This window comes from Sciurus vulgaris (assembly GCF_902686455.1).
Source record: "Sciurus vulgaris genome assembly, chromosome: 4".
Lineage (NCBI taxonomy): Eukaryota > Metazoa > Chordata > Mammalia > Rodentia > Sciuridae > Sciurus > Sciurus vulgaris.
The window spans coordinates 42,044,137-42,060,604 of NC_136464.1; the positions used below are offsets into that span (position 1 = coordinate 42,044,137).

At 39.2% G+C, this 16,468-nt stretch overlaps 1 protein-coding gene across 3 annotated transcripts in view; it reads left to right on the forward strand.

The window, feature by feature from the left end:
- Positions 1–16,468, forward strand: part of GRID1 (glutamate ionotropic receptor delta type subunit 1) — a 753,528-nt gene that overhangs the window by 514,857 nt on the left and 222,203 nt on the right. For all 3 annotated transcript variants that reach the window (XM_079138203.1, XM_079138204.1, XM_079138202.1), the window contains one exon: positions 1,194–1,313. In XM_079138203.1, coding sequence (XP_078994329.1) covers positions 1,194–1,313 — 120 coding nt within the window. The remainder of the gene's footprint in view (positions 1–1,193; positions 1,314–16,468) is intronic.

Consider the following 16,468-nt stretch of genomic DNA (forward strand, 5'->3'; position numbering starts at 1 on the left):
CAACAGGCACTGCCATGTCATGATTAGTTAGGATCACAACATGTGTGTGGGTGTGTGTGTGTGTGTGTGTATGGTGTGCATGCATATGTGCACACGTGTGCATATATACCTTGTGCGTATGTTGTGCTCCATGTGTTGAGGAGTGTCAGCACATCAGAAAACTGGCTTTGAAGTAAATCCGATATTCCATAAACACTTGTTAGAGTGAATTAGCTTTGAGGCTTTAAATGAGCATGAGGAAAATCTATAGTGTTAGGAGTTTTAGTCACAATAAATTGCACATAGTTTCAATAGCAGTGGTCATGTTCTTGTGTTGTTCTTGTAGTGTTTGAATTTACTGTAGCCCAGAACAGAGTGTGGCCTTTTCTAGGCCTGCTCAGTCTCTGGGCCTCTTCCTGTTCACAGAGTCCATGGATGGACGATAAGGCTGGGTGAGACCCTTACCTTAGGTTTGAAGAGAGAAGGGGAATCACCACAGCTCGCTCAGCACCAGGCTGCCTGCTGCTCCTGTGAAGCCTGCTGAGTCCCTGGAGAACCACCTGGGGCTGGCAGGCCCACCTCAGCCAGTCTGTGCCTCTCACTGTGCTTCGTGCACATTTTCTCCTTCAGTTCTTGTAGGCTCTGTGATTTGGATCTGCTATTAATCAGATCCAAAATCAGATCCTCTTCCCAGACTGAAGCTGGGAGAGGGCAATGATTTATTCAAGGCAGCAAATTAGCAAAGCCAGTATTTGAGCAATGATCGTACTTACTGCCCCTTCAAGTTATGGCCATATGTCAGATATGGCTCTTGTTGACTTTTGACTTCCCTCTTGAGTCTGGCTAGGGGAAGCTCTTGGAGCAGGGACTAGAGAAGACTAAGCCTCAGTAGGGTGGGGATCAAAGCCACCTGTCTTTAATCTCACAGCTGGTACAGTGCCAGCCCCATAGAGGGAACTATAAACATATTGACTGTGAGAATGTCAGGTACAAGCCTTAGGGATTTCCCCTATAAGCAAATGGCCTGGCAAGTATTGATCTTGTTCTTAGACCCTAGAACTACCAGTGACTTGTGACTAAGTTCTTGTTACAGCCTGTGCACAACCTCTTTGAGACCCTGATTTCTCTTTTCTTAGGGATCACTTAATTCTTGGTGATTCCATCCTCTATCCTGATCACCCCATTCTTCAATGATCTTCCTTCCTCTTCTGCAGGGCCACATCACTGGACTCACAGGAGTGATGGAGTTTCGGGAGGACAGCTCAAATCCCTATGTCCAGTTTGAAATCCTTGGCACAACCTATAGTGAGACCTTTGGCAAAGACATGCGCAAGGTAAGCCTCAGACTCCTCCCCTCCCAGTCCTTCCTTCTGCGGAGCCACTGAGAACAGCAAGAGCCATGGGCCCCTGTGTTCTCAGCAAGTGTTAGCTGGCATAGAAGTCCTCTCTAACACTCTCTGCTGCCGCCATTGATGCTGGTGTTGATGGGGCTTGAAGGGAAAGGCACAGGCAGATTTTCGGCTAGGAAGTACCTCTAGTACAGTTTCTCTGAGTTTAGCAGGGGCTCCTGGGAACAACTGAGTCCTGATGCTTACACTTGCAGGGAGAGTGCTTGGAGTCTAGAAGTATTTCCCAGAGCAGCAAAGTCAGCCCAGTTGCGGGACAAGTGTGAACTGTGGCTGATTCTGTAACAGAGGTTATCAGCAGAGCATTCTGCAGATCCAAGAGTGAGATGAGGCCATGAACAAAACGATGAAATGTAAGGAGAAGGGCAAGTGGGGAGGATGGCGAGTGGGGAATAGAAGGAGAAACAAAAGACTGATGAGTCAAGTGACTCAGAGTAAGGGTTGGCTTTTCTATTTGATGCTGATGCAGGTGGCAGGCCTGGGGGTGGATCTTTCCAGTGATACTTTGCCATTTCTTCCCCCTTTTGTGGGGTAAAGTAGATAGTTTTTCAGGATCAAAGACAGCAGAGTGGAGACCTTAAAAGTTAAGGGGGGACTATGAAGCCAAGAGTCTACTAGAGATTGGGGTCAAGAGGTCGATATGATGAGTAATAGGTTGGAATAATTATTTGAATCTGGATCTTAGATCTGTCACTGTGAGCCAGCAAGGAGCTGATGATGGGAGTGAATATAGAAGGACAGTGGCTGCCGCTCAGGCCTGGCCAGTCCAGCTGGTTTGGATGCATTCACAGAAATGGCCTACACAGCTCATTGGGGTTGAAGATGGGAGTGCTTGGGGGCCACAGGGGCTCAGTCTTCTGGGGAAAGAATTAAAGTGTTCACTGATTGCATATATTCAGGCACAGGTCTACAAAATGACACACAAGCTCAGGTGCACACGTGCATTTTAATATATTTCAAAGGAAGATGTCTTCACTAATGACAGTGCTCCGGAGATGAAGGACAATCTTGTAGGTAATGAGTTCTAAGCAGGGACTAGATAGCCCTTCAGCAAAGGGCCTTCTAGCCTAGCCTCCAACATTGGCTAGGAGCAGTGAAGAGGTAGGCAAAGGTTAAGTGGTATTCGGGTACTGAGAATCTGGGTGACTTCTTTGGTTTTGTTCCTACAGGGTCATGGTAGAAAGAGGCATGTGTGGGGTGGTGGAGGGGATGAGAGCTGGAGATCGAGAAGGGGGAAATGACAGTATGTGTAGGAAGACTGGATGCCCAGGCAGAGGTTGGAATGGTCTAGGGTCCCTGTATGATGCAGAGAACAGGGTACCTTCAGCCCGTCATGTGACAGAAAATAGTCTACGGGTAGATCATGTAAACTCTAGGTGGTTCAGTAATTTGTTATGATGCAGTGGCTGATACACATAGCTTGATGACATTTTAGAGCCTTGGTTAGTCTGTGGTACCATCCAGGGGAATTGATGGCTACCCTGGGATGCCCTGCAAGACCAGAATGTGACCTGTAATGTTAAAGAAGTTGGGGTTGGCCTCTGAAGACTGTTGGGGATGCCCAAAGCTGTGAGGCTTGGTTGGAGGCTGAGAATGTACGGTCAACATTGTTTTGGGTCGTGACCACCAGAAAAATTGGCCTGTTTGGATTCCCACATGATAAGAGGAAACCAGGACAGGGGGGCTCATTCAGTCTCTCTGGTGTGATCCTTCACTGCAGAGAGTGGATGTCTGCCAAAATGACCATTCATATCAACCACAGTACTTGGGTACTTGCCTTCATTCCTGAGGGTTCCTCTGAGGTTCATGGCAATCAGGCCCTCCTACTAGCTCCTTTGCTACCACCCACCCTGCTTCTTTCAGCTGAGCTCTATCACCATGCTCCCTACAGTGGGCAGAATGTTGGATGTGGGGACCCCTGCCTCTTCTTAGGCAGGCCCATGCCCTGCATCCTGCGGGCCACTCCAGGTGCCTGAGGGAAGGGGAGGCACTGTGTCCTCCACTTCCTGTTTCAGGTGTCTAGGCCTTCCATGTTTCCAAGGCAACACTCTTCAAAAACCCTAAAGCCAATGGGAGCTGGAATTTCTCAGTATAAGGAGTTCCTGAGCAGGCAGCCTGGATGTAATTGAGTTGGAAGGGAAGCTGATTTTCAAGTGGGCTTTATTTTAAAATGTATCCTTTTGTCATTTTAAAATCTGCCCTTAATATCTGCATATCCCAGTTGTTATCTGTCTGCCTAGCAGCTTATCGCTGCTAAGGAGAAGTTATGCAGAAGGCAGGGAATGGGATTTACCACAACAAACGTTGGTTATTTGGTTCCAGGATGCATTAAAGCAAGATCTGAGAAGTTCTGGGATGAAGCAAGGAGAGAGGATTAGGACAGGGGGTCACAGGTACAAGACTGCATTTGAAGGCAGGGCTGAGCTTTGATTCTCTGGTGGAAGATTCTAGGAAGTCAGGGTGATTTAAGGAATAAAATAAAGGGAGTTGACATAAGAAAAAATAATCAAGGGTACATGGCAGACTTGAGGGTACTATCAGGGTCCTGAGCCATACAAAAGATCAGCCATCTGAGGAGTCCCCCTAGGTGGCAGTTCTTTGACCACACACCATATAGAGCTGCTAGGGGAACCAACCAGCAAGGCTACTGGATGCCGTTGTGCTGGGCAGGGTCAGGGGTTCTCTGCAAAGATGATAGGCATCATATATATTTAAATTGAAAAACAACAATAGCAAACAAAACCAAACAAAAACCCTGTAGTTAGTTTCTTGAAGATTAAAATAAAAAGGGATCATTTAAATGAAGGAGCAAGTGGATATTTTTCTTAAACTAAATACTCTGGAGGGAAATATCAGGGAGGGGTGAGTCACACAGACGTTTTAGATTAAGTGGTATCAAGAGACCATGGATTACTCAGCCCCTACATAGGAGGGAAGGTGTGGGTGATCGCCTTTCGCTACAGGGTGCTGGACAAATACTAATTAAATTATCTCATCCAGGAAGCGCGTTCTTGTTGAGGGAGCAGTGGATGACAAAATCAAAGGTCTATGTCGCCAGCTTGCTGTGTAACTCTTGGCAAAATATTAATGGTCTGTGTGTTGTACTTGGAGCTGTCTGGCCTGGATCTGCCACCAGGGGCAGTGTCTGCTGGGAAGTCAGTGCCAGTCCCTACTGGAGTAGGGTGACATGTTTTGAGGGGGGTCAGTGCTTCATCCCACTGGGAACATGTTTTTTTCTGAACTATAACAGAGCTCCACAAACTTCTATTTGATTTTGTTTCTTTTTGCTGGAATAGGAACATCCAAAGGAGGGTCCCATGAACTTGTGCATGCAATGTCCTTAGCTCTTGACATGAGCTGGGGCTAATCTGTTGGAAGCCACCTGTGGTATAATTTCCCAAGGTACAGGTATATGGGAAGCTGTTTGGTGTAGGACAAGAGGGGTACAGCAGGAACTGTTATATCTACCCTGTACAAAAGGTGCATTGTTCATACATTGTCTCATTGGCTCTGGCACCCTTGTGTCACTCCTGGCTCTGCTTCTCCTGAGTTTTTGCAGCCCATTCCTTCTCTGAATCTTTTTCAAATAGAAGGTGCAGTTAATGTGAACCTCCCTGTGGAGTAGAGGGGTTGGTTGGTGTAATGATCCCACACGGCACTTGGCAGGGGAGAATAATCCTGTGTGACATGGAGTATCAGTTTTGTGCACCTTCTCTGAGATACCTACCCTAGATCCTATTAGAGCAGAGAGCTATGGGTCTCTTCTCTCACAGTGTCCTGGATAGTGACTCCTCATCATACCATATGGCCAAACCAGAAGCCAGAGATGGGAGGGTTGTTTGTGCAGCCTTAGTGGTACAGCTGGGGTCAGTAAACTCTGTGCATATGGGCAGTGCCCAGCTTTCCTTGTGTGTCTAGGTGCAAATGGCCACTCCTTATGAAGACCATGGAGTATCTGGAGAGCTTCTCCTTTGGTGAGGTTTATTTTCAGGACCATTTTTGTACTGGTGTGATCAATGAGAGAAGGAAAACAGTTGTTTTTCCCCCATAAGCATGCATGGATTGTGAACCAGTTATAGCCCTGAGGAAACATTTTTTCATGACCTGATTGCAGATTGTGCCTGCCCTTCTCTATCCTAATGACATCAGCATGGGGGGCTTAATTCCTTCAACTAACACAGGGTCTCTGGTGCAGCAAAACCCTGGGAAAATAGCCAACTGCTCGCAGGCCCTTTGAACCTCATTTCCCAGGGGTGGTATCTACCTGATTCACTGACTCAGTGAAGGGCAGTGCTTGGGAAGGAGTGGGAGGAGTGAGTGGGAGCATCCAGAGAGCCTGTGGGTTTGCTTGATGCTTTTCATCTCAAGATTAAGGAGACAGTGGTATTGCATGGGAGAGCATGACTGTTTTCTGCTCCTTTCTAAAGATGAGGATTGAATTGTGGTCAAGAGAGATGAAGGAAGTATTTAGTCCAGTGGTGTTTGAGCTTTGCTTTAGCCCTATGAGAAGTCTGTTCAAACAGGATCTTCCTAGGGCCCAAATATATTAAACAGTTGTAGAAGCACACATGTGGCGATTTCAATAGTTGAGGCAGAGAGCTTGAGGCTTCCTTCACGGTTGCCTCTGTCCCCAGCATCTCTGCCGTTCTTTGCATAGCTCCATTTGGGAGATTGAGGCCCAGAGACTTCAGAGATTATAGCACCAACAGCATATGACTGTGCTGGTACTGGAAGGCAGATATCGTGATTGAGTGTGTGTGTGTGTGTGTGTGTGTGTGTCTGTGTGTGTGTGTGTGTGCCTTTCTGAACTTGAGGCAATGACATTTTGTGACTCCCTCTCCCTCCAGCCCACTTTCCACTTCAATCACCCCAGTGCCTGCATCAGTGTGCCCTGGTCCCTTACCCCTTCCAGTTGACCTGGAGCCAGCTTACCTGAGATTCCATCACTTGCCTTTGACTCAGACTCCCTGTTCCAGTAGTTACCTAGGGAAATGGAGGAGGCTTCATTCTTCCTTTCTAGTTTAAGATGTTTCTTTTATCTTTTATGTCAAGTTTGATTCTTCATAAAAGCTGGCCTTAGGAATAAAATACCCCATTTGATGTCATGTGTCTGGCAGGGGGTGCTTTGGTGACTGCTGATAATTCATGGAGTAATAACTGATCATCATGCAATGATTGCCACACCATAGGACCCTTGGCCTGTGGGCTTGCACGTACATCATTAACATTCTTGCCTGTTTCTGCTACACTGTGTTACAAATTGTTCCACATTCTCAGATTTCAGAAGTTCCAAGTGGTGAGGCCACATTGAAAAGGGACATAGGAAGAAAGCTCGTTCCTGTGACAAAGCAAAAGCTGCCTTTACCTGGTGGCTCCAGCAGGCGCTAAGGAGCCTTGAAGTGGGCACAGTAATGAGGAGGGGGCTTTGGGTGGAGATGGGCCTGGGGGGATCCAGCCTGAGCTTTGTGCAGTGTCTCTACTAAGCCTCTGTCACAGAGACTCCCGACTGTGCACAGCGAGTCACAGAAGAGAAATAAACTTCAGTCTCTTCATGGATTAACATTCTTGCAGCGTATTTCCCAAGTAAAATGTCAACCGTTCTGAACCCTTGTGCAAGAACTGCTTCTGACAGAGCTGAGAACCAAAACAAACACTGCTGCTTCATCTGAGTAAAGGCATAAGGAAAAGATGCAATTAAGTATTTCATTTTAAGTAACATTTCATCAATACATGCTCATTTATGGTAGAATGTTTAGAAAATACAGATAAATGAAATGAAGAATATAAAAGTCAGCTGTAATCTCTGAACCAAGAAAAAAAATACTGTTTGCATTTCTGGTGCATTTTCTTTATTTTTTTTTCTCTCCTTCTATACATAGAGATAGAGATAGTGATATGTATATTTATCAAATTGCTATTTATTGTATGCACACTTTATATCCTGATTTTCCCACTTAGTGCTCACTATATTGAGAGTATTCACTCGTTTCTTTAACTATTCTTTACAACTATGATTTTTTAATGGAAGCACATTGCTCAACTTACAGAGAACTCTCATTTATTTAATCTTCCTATATGATGAATGTTTATGCATTTTCAACATATTATTATAGAATAGTGTCATAATGAACATCCAGAACACATACAATTTTAATTTACATCTCTATTTCCCTGTTACATTGTTTACAGAAGTGGATTTACTAAACCAAGGATAATAATTCTTTTGATGTATGTGATACATATTTTTAAATTGACTATAGAAAAGCTTAATAATTTTACATCCACACATAGCATATGGAAGTCTGTGCTACATCCCCAAAACTGATTGATATATTAAATATGTGTGCTAATTTTGTAGCAGCATAAAAATAATGTTACTAAATTTGCATTCTTGTGAGATTGTACATTTAAAATATAACCCTTGATAATTTGTATTTCACCATTTATAAATTATATCTCAAGTCTTTTGCACATTTATATTGGGGATGTGATTTTTCCCTTGTCAACTCATAAAACCTCTCTTTCAGAAGGGAATTGACAGTTATTTGTGTCAAATATTGTGTCTCATTAAACTGTTTGCCTTTGTGAAGAAAATATCTTCACAAAGAGACATTTAAAATTTTATGTGGTCAAATAATTAGCTTTTTCATTTGTAGTATTTTTCCATGTTTGTAATTTTTAGAAAGTCATACCCAATTTGCAGAGTAGATACTATTTACTCATACTTCCTTCAAGTCAAGTTATTTTCATGTTTGGATTTTCTTTCAACAAGATCTGCCATCTATCTGGGATGGATTTGGGATGAATTGTGTTGTGATGGCCTAGTTTTTGCATTTTTTATGAAATGGTTCCTACCACCTGTTATACCATAAACATTCCTTTTCCTGTTGACTTGAATGTCATATCTTATCCTATGCTATACTAAATTGTACCTATCTCCTCACTGATTTTTTTTAAAGATTCTTAGCCTGTTTTTCCCCTTCCAGCTTAAATTTAATTCATTTACAAATATTATTGGAATGTGCTTGTTGGCAGGTAACAAAATACAAACCTTGAGTAGATTAAACAATAAGGAAGGTCTCACATGAGAACAGGAGTGGAGCTAGGACAGCTTCAAGCTTGGCAGATTATGTAGAGGGAAATGAGAGAGGGGGTATGAAAGATGGTGGAATGAGACAGACATCATTACCCTATGTACATGTATGATTACACAATTGGTATGAATCTACATGTGTACAGCCATAGAAATGAAATGATGTACTCCATTTGTGTACAAAGAATCAAAATGCAGTCTATAAAAAATTTAAAAAATAAATAAATAATTAAGGAAAACAACAACAACAACAAAAGCTTGGCAGATCAGACATACAGTGCTCCGATCCAAGGTCTGGATTCTTTCATGTTCCTCTTTGACCATTCTCAAGGCATGGTATTAGTTTTCTGTAGAGTTGCAGGGCAGCTGCCCCAATTCCATCTGTCATACCAGGAAGATGACAACATGTGGAAAAAGATGGTTCTTTTTTGTATGTCTCCAATTGATGAGAGAAGAGTGCTTTCCTGGGAGTTGGCCCTGGCTCCCTTTCTAGGCCATCATCATTTAGCTTTTCTGCGATTTCATTTAGGGTTTTCCACCCAGATACATAGGTCATGTTGACGTAGTTTCAGCTTGTGTTAGACTGGTGTTCCTTTCATGATGTGGACAAGGGCTCACTCATCTTTTATACTTCTGTGGATAGAACTCTTGAAAGTTGGGATGAATTTGACTGTAAATAATTTGTTTAGTTGTTGGTTTTGAATGAATTGCTTTGAAGTCTTAAATGTTTTCTCCTGATTTTCACATTTCACTGAGTCATTTGTAATAATATGCTTCACTGAAAATTTTGCTGCATAGAGTCCTAGCAGTTTTTCTAATGTAACCTGCAGTGTAACACTCATTATAGAAAAATGCTGATGTCTTAATAAATCACAATAGATTTTCAAACCGTGAACACATCCTTGCAATTAACACGTAGGGTGAAAAACAGCATCGCTTGCATCATGGAAGTCCCTCTTGCGCCTTTTCTGGTCACTACATCCACCAGTGGAACCACTTTTGCTATCTACTACCCTTAATTAATTTTTCCTGTTCTTAACTTGATATTAAAGGTATTAGATAAACTGTACTCTTTTGTAACTCAAATCATTATTGCTGCCATATGTAACATTAGATCATTCATTCTTTCTGTGTTTTAAAATGAAGATTTTATTATTATTCAGGTACAGTGAGGCCACAAATCAGGAGACAACTACAGTTGTAAGGATAGCTTACTCCACAGTTCCAAGGGGAGGAGGCACTTCACACCAATCAGGGCCACATGGGGAGAACCAGTTTATCAGAAAACAGAAGAAAACTTGGGAAATCTATGTACATATATTTCAAGATTGACTTGTTTTTCCTTGGCTCTTTGAATTATAAATATGCAAAATTTATACATATATTTTATACTTCACGTTTATAATTTTAAATTTTAAAATTTGATTTTTGTTTTCTGCTAAAAGTATCAGATTTTGACTGAGGTTGCATTGACTCTAGATCAATTTAGGGAATATTCACATCTTAACAGTATTGAGTACAATTAATGAAAATACCATAACCCTCAGTTTATTTATAGTTTCTTTAATTTCTCTCAGGAAAGTTTTATAACTTCATTGTAGGGCTTTGAATAACCTGTTTGACTTATTCCTAGATAGTGATACTTATCAGTATATTATATCTAGTAAATATTCAAATTGATTTTTCTACTTGTTTATTGTACATATATTGACATTTAATTGGTTGTGTATACTTGATTCTAGTATGCTAATGTATTTGTTAATGTATTTTAATAGTTTACTTGTATATTGTTTTAGAGTCTATATATAATTGTGCTATCCATGAATAATGAGTTTTATTTTTCAACTAATTTTTATGCCTTTTATTTCTCTTATGGCAGTAAGAGAAATAAATAGTGGACATCCTTATTTTATTCTTTTTTTTAAAATTTTTTTATTTTTTATTTTATTGTAAACAAATGGGATACATGCTTATTTTATTCTTAATCTCAGAGGACAACTTTTAATAATTAATGTTTTAATATAATTTTCATTGGTGTTCCTTTTTTAGATGAAGAAAATTCTCTTAAATTCCCAATTAAAACTAATAATAGTTTTATCAAGAATGAGTATTTTGGGGATTATTTTGCCTTTATCAAGATAATTATGTAATTTTTATTCTCACTTTTTCCTGTTAATATGATAAATTATGTTAACTGATTCTTTTTTCCTTTTTTGATGCTGCTTATTTGTCTTTGTAGCATCAATTCCATGCCATACTGTTTGGATTGTTTTATAGTATGTTCCATTGTGTGGGAAGATTGGTGGCCTCTAATTCCTTTATTTTCAGAATATTCCTTTGCTAAATTAAAATTTTATTTTGAGATTAACAGAGATTTACCTGCAATCATAATAAGTATACAGAGGAATCCAATGTATCCTTTACTCAGTGTCCCCTGCAGGCAATGTCTCGTAATATATCTGTCATACAGTAATACCACAGGGGTATTGACATTGATACAACCCATGGATCTGATTCAGAGCCATATCTGCCCTGTTTAATTTGTATTTCCTAGAGATTCATCTAAACAGTTGCAGGCATCAATAGTTTCTTTTATTGTTGAGTGTATTTTGGAGGATAGATATACTGCTATTTATTTAACCATTCACCCATTGAACCATTGAGGGACACCTAGATTCATTACAATTTTGACCTATTTATGAGTAAAGCTACTATCAACATTGGTATATCAGTTTTCTAGCACAAATGCCCAAGAATGCAGGTCATGTGGAATTACATGTTCAGTGTTATTTAAAAAATAAAACAAAACAAAAAACCAAAAACAATTGCCAAATTGTTTTCCAGGGTAGTCTTACCATTTAATGAGAAAGTTTCTCCACATTGCTGGCAGCCTTTGGTATTACTACTGTTTTTTATCTGATAATTGTGAAGAGACATCCTTCTGAAGTTTTAATTTTCACTTCCCTAGTGGCCAGTGATGTTGAACATTGTTTGTATGCTTACTTGTCATCTGAATATCCCATTCGGTTAAATGTTTGTTCACGTTTTTACCTGTTTTTCTAATTGGATTCATTAATTCTAATTGGAAAATAAATTTGTACTGTTGAGTTTTGAGAGTGCTTTATAAATCCTAGATACTTGTCTTTTATTGAATATGTGATTTGCAAATGTTTTATCTCACTTTCTAGTTGTCTTTTTGCTCTGTTAAAGTTCTTTTCCAAAGTTAAGGTTTTAAAGTCTGATGAAATTCAGCTTATCAACATTTCCCTTTAAAGATCATGCTCTTGGTGTCAAGTCTAAGAATTCTTTTCCTGTCCCTACAGTCTAATAAAAGTTTTTCTCTTTTTCTAAGTTTTATATACTCACCTTTTACATGGAAGTCCATGATCTCTCTTGAATTAATTATTTAATTTGTGAAGTTTGGGTTGAAGTTCTTTTCTATTTCTCTCTCTCTTTCTCTCTTTTTTCTTGTTGCTTACACATGTCATACTGATTTATCATTGCTTTTGCTTTTGGATCTTTGCCATAAATTATTTGGGAATGATTGTGTGGGTTTATTTCTGGGTTTTCTAGTTTGTTCCATTGATCAATGTTCCTATCCCCTGGCCAATAGCAGACTGTCTTGATTACTGCAGCTTTTTATATATTGTTGGATCATATTCGCCAATACATTTTTGAGAACTTTTCCATTGTACATCATAAGATATCAATCTATAGTTCTCCTTTATTATACTGTATTTGTGTGAGTTTTGCATCAGGATAATTCTTGTCTCATAAAATATGTTGGAAATCATTCTTTTGTCTCCCATCTTGTAGAAGATATTGTGTAGAATGGGTTTGAATTCTTTAAATGTTTGATAGAATTCTCCAGTGAAAGCATTAGGACCTGGAGATTTCTTTTGTAGAAGAGTTCAAATTACAAATGCAATTTTTTTTGAAGGTTATGGGACTACTCTGATTAGTACTTTTAGCACGATTGGATTTTGGTTGTGTGTTGGCTTCACAGAAATGATCCATTTCTTTAAACATGTCAAATATATGAGAATAAAATTGTTTGTATTGTTTCCTACCTTTTAAATAAGGGTATTCTCTGAGTCTTCCCTGACACAGGTGATTTGTCTCTTCTTTGTTATTATTTTTGTAAGCTAGTTAGAATTTTATCAATTTTACTGATGTTTAGAAGAATCAGCTTTTTGTTTTACTCATTTTCCTGTATTGTTTTCCTATTTTAAATTTGAATAATATGTTTTTTTCTTCATTAATTTAAATTTCTTGCTTGCTTTGGGTTTATTGCTCTATTTTTTTTTTTTTTGGATTTATTAAGGTAAAATCTTAGATTGAGACATTTACTCTTTTTAAAAGTAAGGTTTACATGCTAAAATTTTCCCCAGCAGAATCTTTTTTTAGCCATATGTCTCATATTTTAATATGTTGTATTTAACATTTATTCAGGTCTAAGGATTTCTAAAAATTCCTTTGAGACTTTCTGATTGATCCATAGATTATCTAAAGTGTATTGTTAATTTCCACATTTTTGAGATTTTCCTCTCATCTTTATATTATTGAATTGTAGTCACTTTCCATTATGATGAGAGAAGAAACTCTGTACAATATCAGTTCTTTTAAATTTGTTGATTTTTTTATGGTCCAGAATATGGTTTATCTTGATAAGTATTCAGTGGGGATTTGAAAAAAAAATATTTTCTTCTGACACTGGGTAGGGTGTTCTCTATCAGTTAGGTAGTATGGATTGTGTTGTTTGGAGAATCAATATCCTTGTTGATATTATTACTTCTGTCCGAAGCTGGGATGAGGTCATTGAAGTTCCAACAATTCATATGAATTTGTCCTTTTTTCAGTTCTATCAATTTTGCTTTATGCATTTTGAGGATCTGGGTTTTTTTTTTTTTTTTTTGGTGCATACACATAGGATTATTTTATCTTTTTTGTGAATTGTTTCTATTAACATTGTATAATGTCCTCTTTAGAATATCTGGTCATTTTATTTATCTGATATTAATATAGTCACTCCTGCTTTTTAAAAGTGAAATATTTTCATGATGTATCTTGTATTCTTTGACTATAAGTCACCTTTGCCATAGACTTGGAAGTGAGTTTCTTGTAAGCAACATATGATTTAGTTTTTTTTTTTTTTTTTTTAAATCCACTCTGCCCATCTCTGCATTCTTTTTTTTTTTTTCCTGTGGTACTGGGGATCGAACTCAGGGCCTTGTGCTTCCAAGGCCAGTACTCTACCAACTGAGCTATCTCTCCAGCCCCATCTCTGCTTTCTTAATTGGTGTATTTATATCATTAAAATTTAAAGTAATTATTGTTGTTTTTTACTTAAGTAAGTGCTAACTCATAATTGTATTGCTTGTTTTCATTTCTTTATCTTTTTCTACCTTCTTATGGGTAAGTTGCATAATTTTAGGATTCAATCTTGATATCTTGATATATTTATATTTGTTAGTATTTATTTCTGTGTGCTTTTTTTAATGGTTCCTCTGGGGATTACAATATACACACATGTATATTGTGTATCAGTATCAACATTTTACCACTTGGAATGTGTTTTAGTCAGCTTTTTCGCTGCTATGACTAAATCTGACCAGCACAATTATAGAGGAGGAAAGGTTTATTTGAGGGCTCACAGTTTCAGAGATCTTAGTCCATAGAAAGCTGGGCTCCATTCCTGGGGGCTCGAGGTGAGGCAGAACATCATGGCAGAACAGTGTGGCAGAGGGAACAGCTCACATCATCAGGAAGCAGAGAGAGAGAAGGACTCCACTCTCTAGATACAAAATATATACCCATAGCCATGCCCCAATTCCCACCTCCTCCAGCTACACCCTACCACTTCAATTAATCCCATCAGGGATTGATTCAATGATTGGGTTAAGACTTTTACAACCCAATAATTTCTCCTCTGAACCTTCTTGCATTGTCTTACCTGTGAGCTTTGGGGAACACCTCACATCCAAACCATAACAGTGTGTATGTGTGTATGTGAGTGTGTGTGTATGTGTTTAATGTAATGTCTTGGTATCTGAGAAGAATAGCTTCCAGTACACACACACATACATGCATACACATGCCCAAACAGGGATTGACACTGGTGATTGAACCCAGGATGCTGTACCACTGAGCTACATCCCCAGTCCTTTTTATGTTTTTATTTTGAGACAGTGTCTTGCTAGGTTGCTAAGGATCTCACTAAGTTACTGAGGTTGGTCTAGAACTTGAGATCCTCCTGCCTCAGTTTCTTGAGTTGCTTGGATTCCAGGCATACACCACTGTACTTAGGTATATGGTATATATTTTAAATTTAAATATTTCAGAAATCTTATCATGATGTGTTAATGTGAATTTCTTTGGATGTACCCTGTTTGGGATTCCTATCTTCTTGAATCTATAGGTTTATGTCTTTCAGTAAATTTAATAAATTTGCCTTACACACACACACACACACACACACACACTCTGACACAGGGGGATTTAATGAATTACATTCCCAGTTATTTTCATTAATAAATTTCTGGCTCTCATTTATCTGAATAGCCTCTTAGCCTTGTGCTTTCTCTTCCCTTTCTGGTATTCTGATGCAATGACTTAAATATTGAACCATTTGTTATTGTTCTATGGGTCCTGTGGCTGTGCTCATTTCTTTTTCAGTCTGTTGTTTCTCTATTATTCACACTGGGTAAGTTTTATTTACCGATCTCTTCTCCAACTTATGAATTCCATCCTCTGTCATATAAACTCTATAATTGAGTTCATCGAGGAAGACTTTTCTAAAACTTTTGTTATTGTATTTGTTCAGTTCAATACTTTCCATGTAGTTTTGTTCCTTATGAGATTTTCTTTCTCATTTGTTTCAAGCAATTTGTAATTGCTTGCTGAAGCATTTTTATACAGTCTCGTTTAAAATCCTCATCACATAATAAAAACATCCAGTTCATCTTGATCTTAGCTTCAATTGATTACCTCTTCTCATGTAAGTTGTAATTTTCTTGGTTTTTGGTGTGATGTGTAATTTTCATTTATATCCTGAATATTGTGGTAACTGCTTTAGGAGACTGTGTTCTATTTAAATCATACATTGTAGTATGGAGATATCTGTTGGTTTTAGCAATAGGTATGGCCTATTTTTGTCTGTTGTGCCTTCAATGACTACTGAATTTTAAGAGTTACTGCCACTTTATGGTGCTATTTTGGTCTACTTGGTTTATCAGGTGCTGTTGGGGCTCCATCTGTTCCCTCTTCATGCTTCCTGAGGAAGGAAAAGGGTTTTGCCCAGGCTGAGAAAACTGGAACCCACAGTTGAAGAAAAAGTCTCTGGTCTGTAAAGATAAATTGCACTTCCTAGACTAGACTTTTGTGACCCAACCATCCTGCCTGTAGGGAATGGAGAGTGCTTACCTGCCTGGTTATGTTAAGATCTCCCTCATCAATGGTACTTGGTGAATCTCAGAGGAGAAGAAATTTGAGTCTCTGGGGAGGAAGAGTTTTAATGGGACTATCACCTGTGTAGAGTTTCCCTTATTGTTTCTGTCCAGCTGTTCCAGGACCTCCAGGGTAGGTGAATGGGGGTCCTAGGGTCCTTCAGTGACAAAGAAGATTCCTGGACTCTGTGCCTGTAGTAATGAGATCCTCTTGACAGTGCTGCTCAGTTGCCTGATCTTTTGATAGGTTAAGGGTGTCTTATGCCGGTGTGGAAGGAAAGTGCTTCCCCAGCCAGGCCATTAGTTTTGGGTGGGCCTTCTGATTGAGCGTCCTTGCTGGTGTTGCTGGAATGGCCTGGCAGAAAGAAGAATGAGCCTACATGAGCCATCTTTTGTTGCTAGATTGAGATTTAAGATAATTCTAGGCCTGAGCTGCTTCCTTCCTGTTGGTTGGGGCCATAAAATATACCATTATATATTTTTTCATCAGCGATGGGTTTATTTTCCTCTATCCATCTTTAAAATTTCTCCTTTGGTGGCCTTTG